Source organism: Dendroctonus ponderosae, unplaced genomic scaffold (assembly GCF_020466585.1).
Source record: "Dendroctonus ponderosae isolate FM_Combo_2020 unplaced genomic scaffold, Dpon_F_20191213v2 Dpon_F_20191213_2, whole genome shotgun sequence".
NCBI classification, from domain to species: Eukaryota; Metazoa; Arthropoda; class Insecta; order Coleoptera; family Curculionidae; genus Dendroctonus; species Dendroctonus ponderosae.
The window spans coordinates 8621283-8638390 of NW_026018165.1; the positions used below are offsets into that span (position 1 = coordinate 8621283).

The following is a 17108-nucleotide window of genomic DNA, read 5'->3' on the forward strand; positions in this document are numbered from 1 at the left end:
ACAGAAATCAATTCTGTCTAGGCAGTCAGAATTTATCTAGTTGTTCAAATTTTTCAATGTAACGTTGATTTTGTTGAGCAGTTTATATCCATTGTGGCGAAAAACTCAAATCCCTCTAAATTTTGCAGCATTTGATGGTATAACAGTTTCATCGCAAGGAAGATTTTGTAAAGATGTGAAGTGTGAAGATCTGAACATCTATTTTCTTGAATGTGCATGAACGATTTGTTCGCGTTGATTCGCGATATTATTACATGGCTTGAGACAGTTTCAAGATGAGTTGCCTTTTATTTACACCTGAAACGGTCTTGAGCGTTGATAATTTATTGAAAAATAGTAGATTTTGCGGTTTGTTGCGGTATTTAGGAAAAAGCTTCTGAGTCGATGATCAATCATGTCTTTCAGAATCTCATCAGAGTCCGTATCATCATGATCATCAATGCCTTTCGACACTTACATTTTCTTCTTCACGGTCTAACTGCTATTTCTTCCCAGGAAACAAAAGCATCTTACTATCTACTTACATCTATCTATCCGTTTATTTAATTTTCAATTAACAATTCAAACTACAGAAAACAACAAATAATTATATAAAAAAGCGAATAGTCCAAAAACCATATATCGGGTGTTTCACTTAGGGTAGCCATCGCTCATATCTTGGAAAGTATTTGCACTGGAAATTTACGAATAAAATTTTCATTAGGTACTCAAGTGGCCATGAAAATCCTGGATCTAATTTTTAGGTTGCGACTTTCACAAGGGGGGCTATGTAAAAGGAAATATTAAAAACGTAAATTGCTCCAAAAATTCTCAAATTAAGGTATACCTTTTGTATCGTAATTCCAAAGCTTTGCCAATTTTTGCATGATTTTCTTTCAAAGCTCGTTGACATAGCGATCTTAATAAGAGTGGAGCGACGCAATCAAAAGTGTTAATATTTAAATCGCTGTTAGTTCGAAACAAAGTTTTTGATTCTAGAAGTTTTAAGAATACTTGGAGGACAAATGTAAGTACTTTTCCCTGTTGTGTAGAGTAGAACCTGATAGTTCCAAACAACATTGTTAGAGATTGCAAAGTTTTTTGGTTTTAACTCGCAAATTTGGCATGGTATAATTTTTACATGATAATAGAAGAGCAGATAAACAGGTAAAAATGTTTGTTTTTTCCAGTTAATAGTTAAATAAATTATTGCCAAAAGAATAATTTTAATATTTATTCCTTATTCCTCGAAATGGTGGCTTACAGAAAATTTTTCTAAATCTATCGAGATCTTATACAACAGTGAAAATTACTCCCACTCTTAACAAGATCGGTAGAAAGGTGCATATTGATTTGCAAACGGTCGCAGAAATTTGCAGTTTTAATAGGTATTTACTTTTCATTCGCGTCCTTTTGTAGGGAAATCGGCAATTTAAAAATTATTTCCTGAAGTTTTAAATTGCTTACTTTAGTAATGAAAATTGTATCCCTAATTTTCCAAGCCCAGTATTTTCCGAGATATGGGCGGACCCTTAGAGTGAAACACCTGGGGACAAAGCCATAGCCAATCCAATATTAAATCGATCAACTTACTTTGTTTTGAGTGGTGAACTTGACACCAAAACCAAGAAGTGAGGGCCATCGTTCAGATGCGTGCTGAGCTTGATTTGCCATTGCATCAACCTTTCTCTATTATCGAAAGCCAGCACCACGACCACGTCTTGGCACAAAATGGCTACCGTATGCGATTCTTTGTCCAACGTAAATCCACTCTCCAGACCCAGGAAATGTTGGAGTGATAAGGAAGCTTTGGTTTGTCCTTGCTTGTATCGGTCTTTCGAGTCTCTGTACAGCTGCAGGTGGAGACAATCTGAAACAGATAATTTAATCAGAATTAGAAAAGTTGAAATAAAAATCAACTAATTAATATATGAGTATCGGTATTATGACGAGAACCACAATCTGCTTGTGAATGAAAATTAAGTCTTAATCTTCAGAGCTGCGGCATTTATAGGGGTTGCTGTTTAGATAGCTATTCAATCATGCATCAAGATCCAAGTTTATTAATTTCAGTTTAGGAAGCTTGCAAACAAAATGTGAAAAAGATAATACAACAATAGTAGAATTGCAATTACATGAATACAAGTTTCACATGGATGCCAGTTAATTATTCACAACAACAACACAACAGTGCGTTAAATTACTAACAAATTATTGGAGGAAGGGCCTAGAAATTCTCGTTATTAAATCATAGAATATTGATTATGAGCCAGCGCAAATTAGTTTCAAAATAACGATCGCCAAAGCTGTATTATGAGACTGCTCGTATCGGAAAAATCGTGGAAACTTTTCCACTTAATCTAATCGTCTTATCCTGTCCGAATCCACATGACGATGAAATATGACGTAAATATAAACTACTTGTCCGTACAAGTTGACGGTGACCGCGAGTCCACTGCACGTCTCAAAAATACATTATCCAAGTTCTTAATGACCTCAGAAGAGGGCAAAACTGCAGGCAAGATTGATGGTGTTGCCTCCCCCTCTCGCGTGCTAATGACAGCACCATCTGTGCCACTAATGTTTATTGCTTTGGGTCTCGGTTTCGATTTCGCGAATTTACATTTAATTGGTTTTTGAGGGTTTTTCAAAGTGGCACCCCCCGGGGGCGCGAGAAGAACGGGTTTAATCGGCTAAAGTGCATCCAACGGTTTGCGATAACTCTGATTTGGTAGTATAATTCCTCGGTCAAGATTTCAAATTGTATTAATGTACAAAATTAACACTTCGGTTGCAGGCCTTTAATTGATTCTTTCTGCTTTCATTTAACGGGCGCCGAAAAATTAAGTCAGGAGTGCCACGAACAACTGAGGTTCAGGGTGGAATATTGATTAAATTTCAGTAAATGAAATTACTTTTGCTTGAAGCATAATATCCCGGAAGGTATAAGAGATGGAAAATTATTTTCCTCATCAGTTCAATGTTGCGGTGTTCCAAAAGCTTATAGCTTTGACATTAATATTTGGAGACCAGTAAATTCACCAAAATCATTATGTCGTTACGTAAATAAGCAATAACGTTGATTGGGAATTGGACTTGGCAAGCATCTTACATTTTGTTGGATCCGATTTTTGACCGACAGTATCAGAAGGTAGCTGTTTGCTCGATTTTCAGACACTCAATCACTCTAATTACTTCAACTTCAATTATTTTCGATTCAAGGCAACGAGAATCGCAACGAGCTCAGAATAAGATATGGCCGACAATTCTGAACCGAAATAGCCAAAAATTATGGTACATTTCAAAGGGGTTTTTTGTTTGATGATTACTAAGGAAATATTTGGCGTACTGGAGAAAAATAATTAATGTGCAAGCGGCAATTGGACAGAAATATTTATGTCCTCTCCATATTGCGAAACGAAATTGGAAAAGATCGCTGAAGGAGAAGAAAAACACAGCTGATTCAAGACCTTAAAATTTAAATGACGGAGACAGAACTTCATTTAAGAAAAAGCCAAAAATGCTATTCCTTAACGAAGAAATACAAACAAGTCGCAGCTAAAGAAGAAAACTTTGAAGCAGCAGTAAGATTTCGCCCGGAATCTTCATATATGCTGAAAATGTAATTCAAGCAAAAGTGGCATACTAACGAAGAAAATATCAGTTAACACCGGTGTCATATTCATTAAACGCACTTTTATCTAACTTAGTAGTGGACAAAATAGTGAAACAGCTACGCACCGAAGGGCGGCCAACAAAATGAGCAACAGAGAAATTAATATAATCGGCTACGCTAATGATGCCGTATTAAAAGCTGAAAACGATAATGACATGCAAAGATTAGTGCACAGATTCAACAAAATTGTTAAAAAAATCAACACTTAAATAACCCCAAATAAAACAAGATGCATGACAACTTCCAAAGAACGCATTCGGTGTAAGATGATTGAAATAGATGGCAAGGTGATAGAAGGTAAATTGCGATTTAGATATCTTGGTATAGATGTAACAAGTTATGGAGACATAGAAGAAGTACGTCGACAAGTCGCAAAAGCAAATGAAGAGCAAGATGCCTTAATACAATTATATGGCGAAATAAACATCTTAATAGATCATACAAGAAACAAAATCAAGAATATACAAGGCAACAATAACACCTGCACGTCCGAAACCCGTCCTCCTGATACAGCAAAAACACAACGCCTAATGAAGACCACGGAAATGAAGATACTTGAAAAAATTGGGGGTAAAACCTTACTCGACAAACAAAGAAGCGCCGACATCAAACAAACATGTAATGTTGAAAACATCAACCAGTGAGTAAAAGGAGGAAAAGAACAATGGGACCAACATATCAGTAGCACGAACCAGAAGAGAATTGACAGAATAGCAAGAGGCAAGTCGAAGACGACGAAGCATAGGACGAACAAGGAAACGTTGGAACACCGAAAAACAAGGAAGCTAAGCCGAAGAAAGAGCAGGCCTGGGGAGCCTATAATTGAAGAAGGAAAAAGAAGAGAAGGAAGAAGTGTTTAGTTGTTGACTAAGTGTAGTGAAGATCTTAATAATTCCTGATGCAAATCAAATATTTTGACAAGGTATATAAGCACGGTAAACGTTTTATTTTGTTTAAAATTACTCCATTTTTCTGGTATCGGGGCTACATTGCAAAAAACTAGCTGATTGCCTTACAACCAGTTAAGAAATCGAGACACATTTCATACATGCACGGTCCCGATGCACACCTGCGGGGTTTCCCAAATGGATTATTTAACGGGGTATTAAGTAACTGTATCCGATGTACAGGTGTCGAATAGCTTTGTATACTGTTTAAATATTCAGCAGACAAATACCAAACTGATAGAGGATTGAATGGGATCACGAGCGGGGGAGTCGCTCATGATTATTTAACGACTTAACAACAGGGTTTTCCAGTATAATTCGATTTAGGGCTTATGAAATCGGGCACGATCTCGACGATCAAAGGCCATTTCATCGAACTGATGAAAGGTAGAAAGACGATGCTAATTAACAAGGAAACAGGTGAGCTAGTAAATGTAATGCTGTTGAGCCAGGTCTTTAAATAATCAGTGATAAGTTGCTCTCTATAAGAATGAATATATTTGAGAATTCCTGATGAATTATTCCTTAGATAAATGTGTTTCATTAGGTTTAAAATGCAAAATTTACTGAGCCTACAAAAAAGCGTTTGAGTTAAAAAGCAACTAAGATCAGCTTTTCTTAATAATACCTGTCGACTGGAAAGAACTTCTCTAGCTAGAAGTTGTAAAAACAGCATTATGCCAAAACAGATTTGACCCTCCAAACCCTTTTTCCGCATTGCATTATCCATGGTCCGAAAAAGATTACGCTGGCTTAATCCCGCCTCATTTGGCTTTTCAAGGCGACTACTCCAAATAACTCCAAAGCCGTCCTTGAATCGGGCTCCAGGACCCCGTTTAGCACAGATGAGAAATTTGCGTGATGTCATTAAAGGGAACGATGGATGTTCGCGTTCAGGAAAATACCCGAAAGAAACCTACGTGTCGGAATTCACCCTTTTTCGACGCGCGATGATGCCGGAATAGAAAAGTTGATGATGTTGAGAATCTCGGCTAAAGTGGATTTTTACGTGAGTGGTATTTTTAAGGGCTGCAAATAGAACAACGGGGAATTGTAGCGTTTTATGTACGAATTGCTGATGGGCGTAAGGCCGAGTGGGGCAAATTAAACTAATGACGAACGAAAGTTGTAAATGTGGTTTAGTCGCTTTGGTATTGGAAAGTTCGATTTTAAATTAGCTAGTTTTGTACTATACCGGACTGGAGCTAATAGTTAGCAAAGTAGCAAGTGTTAGCAGTTAAACTACACTAGAGATGGAGTGCATTAGGAAAAACGTTTGCGAATACAACGGTGGAATGGAGTCAAAAACTGCGAAATCACAGCCCATTCTGATTTCAAAATTAATTTGGAACAACGAAGTCCCGAAATCAGAGAATTTTGTTATGCAATACTCAAAAATCCCGAGACATTTGCATGCATCATAAGTATTTTGAATTTGAGTCTTTTTCTCTTCGTCGAATAGTTCTTGATGTTTGAATGAGTTTTTCGGGTTGGTATATACCAAAACCTAAATTTTGTGCAGAAACTAAAAAAACCGTGCGACTAAAAGCGAATTTCTACAGGGTGATCATCAACTAATGGGACAAATTGCTTAAGTAAAAATGTTTTAAGTAGGCAAATTTGACTAATAAAAGTGTAAATAAATAGAACCTTTGTTCAGAAAATAGCTGTTTCTCACCGTTTTCGAGATATTCCGCATTGAAACTTCTAGTGCTTTTTTAAACTAGGTAGGTAATAACTCAATTGGGTTTTTAAAAAAACAATTTTCTGCTCAAATTTTCAATAAAGCAGAACTTAACAAACACATAAACAGTATTTATTTAAGCACGTTAAGACTTATTTAAAACTACTTTTTAAACTAAGTAAAGTATTTGAAAATTATAATTTGATAATAATTTATCAACTTAACTCCTCCTTTAACTTCAATACATTTATCTACCATTTTAATAAATTATTGTCGTATTAAAAAAATAACTTATTGTCTCGGAAGTCTTCTGCAGCTTTTACAATTTTCTAGCACATAAATACAATATCGAACATTTATTAATTCGAAAATAAGTTGTCGGGGAATTTTGAATAAGTTCAAAGTAATAGTAGAAGTTAAAATATTTCTTCTAGCACTTCACGGTCACCGAACTGACCCTAAAATATTTTTTGATTTTTTGGAAAGATTAAAGTGATTTTTTTTCAAATTTTGTCATGGCCGATTTTAACAATGTCAATTTATGAAAAAATTAGCAATACAATTTGAGTTAAAAAAATCACTAGAAGTTTCAATGTAAAATATCTTGAAAACGTTGAGAGATATTGTTTTAAATCAAGTACATATTTTTTGTTTGAGAAATCCCAGAGAACTTGATATTGCGAACAAAATAGCGATATTTGAAATTACCACAAAGTCTGATGTTTTAAATGACCTCAGACGATTTATGGTGGCGCCTTCTAGATATTACAAGCTAAGTAATAGGAAATTTCGATTTCTCAATCTAAAAACTCTTAAGCACAAAATTTGTTGATTAATTTATTTAAAAAAAAACGAAAAATTTGTTCTACACTTTGAGACCCTATACGTTGGAAACTATTAACTTTCGGATAAAAAAAATGGCCCGAAACGCAATATTTTTGCCTAAATAATATATCAGTGAATGTTGTCACATTAGTTGAGGGCCACCCTGTAGATTTATAAATTCAGGATTTTTTTACAGCAGAATGCACACCTATATAAGTTCTGCTGAACATAGAAAAAATCATTAGCAAAATTCATTTATAGGAAAAATTGGCTGTCGAAAGACACGATTGCAGTTTTTTAAATAAAAATTAAATTCCATTACGATATTTAAGAGAAATTATTGTCAAGTGGCCACTGAGAATTTCTAATATTTAAACTGGTAAACTAGTCAGTATTGTTTCACCATGTAATCTACATCACAAATAAGGAAATCGGGAGGTGAAGTTTTGACACTAGTTTCAAACTATTATCAAAAAATTTTAAGTTAAATCTCTAAGTGTATTCTTACTGCCTCGAATGTACGAGTTGAGCCACATCTTGTTATTATAAAATTATATATCAAATATTATACGGAGTGTTCCAATTAAAATCAGAAAGTTGGTAGTGGCCACTGTTACGTGACATTCCCGTGTAAAAAGTGTTGAAAAAATACACATATATTATAGAATTTACTTCCTTTGTGTGATACACTCTGTATACATTTTTATTTAATATTTATTTTGGTGCAGTAACAGATGTTTAACACATAATGTGAAACAGAAAATTTGCTTATCCAGCCAGAGCGAGTTAAACTGAAAACTTTACTACATGACTCATGAATAGCCCGTAAGCGGTAAAACTTGATGCGGTGAAAAATGTTAACCCCGTCCTTCTAGTAATAACCAATAAATAATAAATGGGGTTCGGTTACACTCGTGTCTTTCAATTATTAACACAATGTACCGTATCTATAACCTGAGGGAGTTTGCGGTGTATGGTACAGAAACGGTGAAGTATTAAGTCCACATCACAGTGCAGAAACGGTTTGTGAAATTCTGATATTAATTAACTAAAGTCGGTTAAAAACTTTGATTCAGACATGATTATTGAGCGGCAGCAATTTGCTCAAACTATCAAACTTGCTTTAAACACTATTATGCATATTGTGCGCCTTTCAACTTTGGGGATGTTTCATAATAGAAACTTTTCCAATTCAAAAATAATAAGCAAATTGATGAGAGAGTAACTTGAACATGTAAATCGGTGCAAATTTTCGAGCCCATCCCATATATTGCCTCTCCAGATATATGGTTCTAAATAAATATTTTCGCTGTAAGAAGATTTTTAACTTATGCAGGCTTTGAGGTAAAGGATAATTCAGATGTAGTTTGAATTGAAAAACAACTAGTAGATTAATGGTCAATGCAGGATTGAAGGTTCAACAAGCTACAACTATTTAGAAAATCTACATATTTATTGGTTACTTTTATTTGCTTTGATACAACATTGCTTAGAAAATTCTATATCTCAGACAAGGCTTTGAATTTGTGGATTCACTATCTGGATTTAACTCGGCTAAATAAAAGTTTTCGCTAATATCTTTCGAAAAATCATTTCAGTAACAAGACTTCGTGCCGTGAAACGTGCTTAATTGCATCTAAAGTAAATATGATCGGAGCAGACAGAGTTAAAACTTTTCTTGTAAAGTTCCGTCAAACAATAATTAAAATCTGTTGCAGCCACAACTAACGCGATTTTATCTTGCTGTTGTTTTATTGAAGTTCGGGAATTTGTTGGAAACTGCTGTAGAACTTTTTAGCTGATAATATTTGATCATATGAGTTGACCATATCCAATGAGTTTTCAAGTGCTTTAAGTACAACCGAGAAATAGAAAAGTATTAATCTTTAAATTTCGCGCAAATGTTATTAGGTATTTTGGATTATTTTCCTAGTTGCATATCAGTCTGACTTCTGTTCATAATATATTAGCCATATAAAGAAACGAAACCGCAGATTCTTGAAAAAACTCGACCAAACCGAAATGAAATGGGAAATTATATTTTAAATAATCTTAATCGCATTCTTTAGCAAAACACAAAAACTCCGTTTTAAATTTCCGCCCATGACTTATCGCAAAGAAGATTATTTAAAATATGATTTTCCATGCTAATCTCAGTTTGATCGAGTTTTCCTCATGCTATTGAACCAAATGAGGCTTACATATTTTTTAAACTCAAACTACTTCAATTTATTATCTCAACCACAAATTATAGCTAATAAAATTCCGAAGCAACCCTGAATTTCCCAGCACATTTTCAACCATTAAACTAATATGGAACGAATATAAACAGTCCATCCTTTTTCGAACTTTGATGTGGGTGCCGGAATTCCTCTTTACGTAAACTTTCAAAATTTTCAATTTTCTTGTTTCATTACCAGCGCCCAAAAGCAGCAACTTTGATCGCTCGCACTGGGCTTTGTTCTTGGATCTTTAGGTAATGCAAGATCGGCTGCCCTAAACTTTATCTTCTGGTCGGCTAAATAATTAAATCAAAATAGTTTGCATCGATTATACGCTAGGCCAAAGGGAGAGTTTTCCCTTTGTTTACCCCCAAGGGAGTTTTCTCTAAACTCTGCTATTTGCCTTTATCACTCATCGGCATGGAAAACTTCGTTTATCATGTAATTATAGCAGTTAATTGGGGGCAAAATACACCAAAGTTGCACTAACTGGGTTTAATTTGTCATAACCAGTTTACAATAAAGTAATTGTTTATTAGGGTAACTGTGTTTAGGAGGTCTGATCTTTGCAAATAACAACTCATTTGTTTAAAATAGTAAAGATTTTCTGTTTGCATATTTTTTCTTCTGTGTCTGAAATATGCTTTGCAGATTTATGGCTAGTCTCCTGCTAATCGGCTATTTGAGTCAATGCAAAATCTTCCCAATTATAATTTAAAATCTACATCTCTCTTTAAAGACATAATTAAATTAAAAACTATTCAACTGCTAAGTAAGTTACTTATAAGGAAATATGAACCGAATCAGTTATATTGTAATTCTTTTTATATAAACTTTTTTTATATTGTTACTCAGTCGAATTTAATAATTATAAAGTGAAATAAATAAGTAACATATACTAGGCAATTAGATACAGTAAAAACATAAAACATCGCTTGCTTTGTAAAGTATTTGTAAATGTATAAAGTTTACCTCGTAAAAGCAACAGCACTTATTACAATTAAGCCATTGCTGACTTAATAATAAAGAAGTTTATCAATTTGCGGAAAAAGTGTTTGTTAAAATTTCAATTTAGCGGCCGAATTATGGAGCGTTCTGAATTTGTAGTAGTTTAGAATTTGTTGATGAAAGAAGGAAACTTTTAAGTAAAGGCCATGCAATTCTCGGGAGCAAGGATAATAAGTAAACTTCATTTTAACTTTGGTTGTTGGCCTTTACTGCGTATTGTAAATTAGATCAGGATGTCGCACAACCAATACCTATAGATATTAATTTCTAGCATGAAATTTTGGTTCAATATCAGTTGAATATATGGGTCAATAATGCTTTCGACTAGACTTTGCACTTATTGTCATGCTAAAAGTGAAAATAGAAGAACGTCCGTTTTCAATTTAGAAAATATAAAATTTTCTTGTGATGGCAACATGAGAATGGAATTGTGTGTTTAATACAGTTTTTAGTCGCACTCTAATTTCCCATTCATCTTTGTTGTGTTTGCATGTTGTGCATTGTTTTCTTTGGAACAGGTACATACGTGAAAATACTATGGAATTTTTATTCTCAACAGAGAAAACACAATATAGGAAGACATTTTTGGCCTATTTTTGATTCAGGGATGCAAATCTTCAGATTTCGGTTTCGTATCTGAGTCGCACAAAATCAATAGCGGTGATTCATTAATATGCACCTCGATTTGAAGGTACAGGAAAGTTCGGCAATGTAACGCAATCGACTAGATGCATTATCCTTTCTTATCGAATCTCCTAAATCCTTGGAAGAAATTCCGTAGGTACCGATAAGGGAGCATGAGAGCTGCAAGTGACGGTGTTGGATAATCCCCGCAGTTAGGGAATAAATTTGTGGTTATGGGCGAAATAGTTTCGGGTAATGGCACTTCGCCCTGGGACCTTCCCAGTCTGATTGTTCAAAGATTTATATTTCAACCGCATCAATGTGCTTTTTTTTTGGCAATTTTCCGTATAATAGTTTATCAATGCCTGATAATATTAAAAAGCGGTGGCAAATATTCCAAAATCGATTTACTTCTATGTCGTTGTAAGTAGTTGGTAAACTAAACCCCAAATGGACGCCCCTGGTTCATTTACTCGCTTCTCTCTAATTAGGACTTGAAACGCGTCGTGAATAAAGTTTTACGAAAAGCGTGGGCTGGGCTTGAAACTGTAGAGAGAGCGGTTTAGTGATTTTCTTGTTTTCCTTTAATGCTAAATTGACTTCGCAAAATTGGTGACGTTCCATTCTTTGTTCTCCGCTAATGGGATGAAAAACGCGTAATGATATTGGATCATTAAAATTCGCGGATTTATCTGCCTTCGTAATTCTTTTCATGACACGTTATTTGTCAGTTCTGCACAGAAAATCGGCAATTATCAAATGTTGCAGAATCTGATTAAAATCTCCGAGGCCTTAAATCTGTTACTAATATTAAACATTAATTGTTTAATCAAATTCGTGCAGAAAAGTATAACACGATTGCTGGATATTAAATATTTTGTTGTTTGATATTTTGTTGTTTTTTTGTTTTCTACATCGCTTCTTCCTACTGAACTTCATACTCCTTAAAAAAAATGAACATTTAATGACCGTTTCCATATGCTTATTTCGTTATTAAAACACGTACCCGACGAGACGCCACTTAAATAGGCTAATCAAACCATGTCATATCTCCCGAGAATTATTTTTCGTTCTAAAGTTAACTCGTGTTTCCTCGAAAGAAAAAAAATAACTTTGATTTATTTAGGAACAATGGGGCTGTTGTTGTCGCATATGTGTTGATCACATTCAAAAAGTTAATTTTCTTGCGGTTAAAAGACTGCAAATTCAAGCCATTAGAACCGAAACATTTACCAAATGATCCCATGTAGACTTCTGCAGCCGAACAAACATTTAAAACTTATGAATTTGCTTCGACTGCTTCTTTTTCGTTGTATGCCCATTCTCCATTCTTGAATTAACATTAAAGACACACATCTTCATTATCGCGATCCCAACTAGTTTCGCTTTGTATTTGAAAATTTTCTTTCATTCGCTCATCATCCTTATTTCTTCTCTCTCATTAACTCCTTGTTTCAATAAGATAACTTCTAGCAACGGTTGATTTTTTGTATCAATTTTGAGATGGTTTTGTTCTGTTATCTCGAAAATATGCCTTTCCTTCCATATGGGAGATGCGCATTAGGCTGAAGGCTCAAGACTGGTTGGTTATCTTCACTACAGTTACCACCTCAATGTAATTATCGACTTTGAATGACTTGGCAATTGTTGCTTCATACTTACTATATGATGAGAAATGTGTTATCAGACTAGATCGGTAGAATCTACTCGAATTTTTCAGAATGATGGAAATTCGGTGAGGAAATGCTTCAAGACTTACTTGCAGCTAAAATGCTTCAAGACTTACATTTTCGTAGACAGTAATTGGTATTTTAAAAATTGAAAAAAAAAAACGTAGGTGAGCAATATAATGTGAACTGAACCATCTCCAGCATTGCAAGACGCTGTTGGAAAAAAGGCGGACATTGTTTCAATTTGGATGGTTCTGATTCAGTGTGGGTTGGACCAGCATCATTTCAAATGAGATGGTTTCAGCCAAAACCGTCGCCAAATGAATCTCCCGAAAACGTCCCGCTACGGAAAACAACCGGTTTATTTATGACACCGGAATTTAGTGCAGTCCCCGAAAATGGATGATTCTGTGCTCTGGTCTGGAGTTCGGCGCACAGATTCCTTCTGGCTTTTGCCGCCGGGCCCAAAGTGCTTTTTCTCTTCTCTTTTTGCTCGTCCCGCGTAATTTACGGGGTGGAGGGAGGTTTTTACGTTTTAAATCTCTATTCTTTAACAATCGCGGTTACGAATTGCTTCCTTCAAGTATCTGGGAACTATTCCATTCGTGTAACGAATGGCGTCATTTGTCTTTGGTTGCAAAATTTCAGACAACATATGTAGATTATGTCGAACATTTTCAGAACCACTTCAGGCTGATGCTGATGAAACAGTAATTAATATGATTACAATTTCTTTTTGGTGCTAGAAGCTCGTCAATAGCGGTGAATCTTCCATGTTCTGAATTTTTTCATCTCAGTTCCATTTTTATAGAAACAATTAGTTTTTCGGTTTTTAATAATTTCGATTTTGGAAATTAATTACTTGCTGGTTTCGTTTGTAACTAAATGCTTTCGGTAGCCGACAAGCGATTTATTGAATTACAATTTTGCCCAAACGATTATCAATTCCAACAACTTCAAAAATGAATTACTCCTTGCTAAAGAACACCAAACTACAGATTCATTTTTATCAACTATTTATATTAAGGTATCAAACTTTTGAAAAAATATTATTAAATTTGTATTAGTTTTATATGTTAGTGGCTTTCAACTGAATAAAGCAAAAACATGCTAACAGCTTGCCAATATACGAACGAAACTAAGGAGTAGATAAATAAACACAACACAGAATTATAAAAAAAAACGAGTTGCTGTTATTTACCACTGGGTCTCATCGTCACTGTCCCAGTTTTCATTCATGGCTAGTCCGGACAATGCCACCCAAAATGCATCAAAAAAAGTGTATATAAAATATATCTGCTTACAGTTTTTCAGTCAAAAAAGTCGTAATAAAATTACCCATTTCATACGCACCTTTTCATTTCATACGCACTTTCTCATTTCATACGCAGACGATACAGTTACGAGATACATTGTCTTATCTAAATAACAAAATGATTATATTCAAATCTTTAATCGAATCAACTAAAAAATGTGGAATAGAGTTATCAGTCATTTTTTAATTTTTTTTATTTAAAATGCTTAAAAAACCCAAGGCTTTTTATCAACAAAAAATGTATACGAAGAACTTAATATATTTGGCATAAATTCTCTATATATAAAATCTACAATTATAACTACAAAGTATAACTTTAATAGCATTCTGATGTGAACCATCATTAGTTAGATCATCAGATTAGAAGCTCAAACAACCTTCAGCCGAGTCTTCACAAAATATTAAAAAACTTAGGCGGTAAAATCATAACTTACATTGGTCCAAAACTGTTTGGAGCGTCATTAAAACTAAACTAAAAATAGATATATTTAGATTTATATATGAGAATAAATATTATTAGTATGATCAGATTACTTCAGTAGAGAATATGGAGACAGACCAGATTTATTCCAAAGCACTATCAAACAGAAGATAAACCATAACTGTTTTCATGGATATGGCAACCAGTTGTAATCTATTATTCCACATGATTACATAGTTACTATTGAATAATATTTTACGGTTTGATAGACAATCGTGTTAGCAAATTTGCACACCAGAATGATACAGAAGACCAGACATGGATTTATCAGTTGAGGTAATGGATTGGAATTGTGTCTTTCCAACAAACACAACTATCAATGTGGGCCCCGATAGGGGTTGATGGAATTGAAAATACATTATATTTGTTGAATAAAAGGACATTAATTGAAGGCAAAATACGGATATGAATATTTCAATTATGCGTATATTGAAATTTGATTCAGATTGCAAAGGGGGTGTTAAAGAGCAATTGCTCTTTAATCGATAATCTCGGAGGTTCGGGATTGGATTTCACAATTCAAATTTGTTATTTGCAATCATTGAGGCAAACTTTCTAATTGTTCGAGATGTAAATCGTGAAGCAATAAAATATTTTGTCGATTAACATACATACTAGAAAATAAATATTTTTTGGATTGGCCTGATCACTTAGTTAGCCATCAGCTTCTAACTGAACAGTACTCAAACCACCAAATTCAAAAATCTATTATCCGACACTATCTTGCAGTCGGAAAAGGGTTTTCTCCCTAATTTACGTGCCGTAAACATCGCCGTTTTGTAAGATATACAGTTTCGTCGCCGCCAAATATCTATGTGCCACTCGCAGAAGCGAAAAGTAGAAAAATAAAAGAATCAACATCTATTTTATTAAGCCAGTCTATCAGTAGAGCTTTTATGTCATTTCTCTCGGAAACCCTTCTGCAGAGTCCATTATATAATCTTGATTTTGGTAACGGCTCAGAGCTGACTTATGAGGTTGGCTTAGAAAGTTCGAACTTGTTGTTTCCGAAGGATATTTTCCAGATTGTAAAAATCGTTGATTGTTGTGATTTAATTTTGAATAGAAATTTGAATGAATAATTTTCGCTTGTGAACACGAATAGCCATAAGGACCAACAGAGCATTTAGCTAAGTTGAATATAAAAGAAGGGAAGCAAGTTCGTTGTTCTCGAATATCCGCATACTTTTTTTCGATCTAACGGGACCTCGGGGGAAATTTCATGCTTGCTGGTTACTCCTTCACGTTACAGCAGTGACTAGCACTAGCAATGTCACCCTAAAAAGCTCAGGAGATGTGTTTAAGAAATAGCAATTAAGTTTTAAAAATAGAGCGCTAAGTTCTCAAACCGGACCGATGATCGAATTCGGAGGCGAAAATATCCCAGCAGAGCACTACGCTTTTTAATGTGATTTGCACACTATTTTCGTTACGCCTGCAATTGATTACCGCCAACTTTCGAAACACCTTAGATTTCACTGGAACTTATCTGCAAACTTTGGGCATTAGTCTCTCGTTGATTTTGCGACAAAAGTTCGGTTGCCGGCGATTTATTTATTATTGCCATTTGTTCTGTTTGCTATCGCGCCAAGTTTTCCAAGTGGCAAATTACACGCGATATGCTTCATAATCCCCATTTAGTTTTTGGGCTTTGGCTTCTACATCAGTCGATTTATCTTCCGATTTTATTTTTGACGATAGTTAAACTTTCAGTTTTTGTTGTTGCATACATGACTACGATAGGTTTATATTTAAAGATTTTCTGCTCGCTTTTAGATTTTTATTGAAGTAAAATAGGGGAAAACCTATCTTTCTATCTTAATAACGATGAGGAGTTTAATCAAGACATCCGCATTTTATTTTTGTTGTTTCCGTCCGCGTCTGCTTTTGCGTTTAAAGGCAATTTGATTTTACTTCTCTTCTTTTAAGTGTCATTACGTTCATTTTTGTTACCTACTTCTTCAGTGAATTTATCAATACTATACAATTATTTTGTGTGAAAAAGCTTTCTTATCTTTTTGTTTCAACATTGAAAATATCACGGACTCTTTTCGAACATACTTAACTGTAGTAAAAGAAAACAAAAAAATTAAAATAATAGTAATTCGCTTAATAAAATAAGGGAATGAAACTAGGTGAAACGACAAGGCTATATGATATATATATTTTGGACCACTCTGCATAAATAAAAATCTGGTAAAAAAATGCCATTTACAGATAAAAATTTGACGGTCCGAGCTATTTTCTGAAAAACACTCCGCTGATTATTAAATGAATTTAGACATCACTTCTGGAACTCTATGACTGTTTTCGTATACTTATTTCGGTTGCTCCTTATGTTTAGATTCCAATCATCCATACTTGCAAAGCATATATAAAATGTGATCTTAAGATATGAGATGAAACAAGACATTTCAGCAAAAAATATACTTAATGTTAGGCTAAAATAACACTTGCTCTCATCCTATTTCGTCTTCAGCCGCTTAACGGTGTTTTCTATCAAGTTGTCCTTGTCACCTTTTTTCTCTTCCTGATTCTTCGCCAGTGAGATTTTATTTGTTAAAGGAAATTGAAAATCGAAAATGTTTTCAAATTTCAGTTCTTTGTTAAAGTCTTATAATGTTGGCTTTCAGTAGTTATAGGATTTTGATGATTCTGAACTAAACTTGTGGTTAAA

General features: G+C 34.4%; 1 protein-coding gene across 2 annotated transcripts in view; it reads right to left on the reverse strand.

Moving 5' to 3' along the window:
- LOC109546531 overlaps window positions 1-17108 on the reverse strand; it is a 414797-nt gene that overhangs the window by 7683 nt on the left and 390006 nt on the right. For both annotated transcript variants that reach the window (XM_048664191.1, XM_019917522.2), the window contains exon 3: window positions 1573-1849. In XM_048664191.1, coding sequence (XP_048520148.1) covers window positions 1573-1849 — 277 coding nt within the window. The remainder of the gene's footprint in view (window positions 1-1572; window positions 1850-17108) is intronic.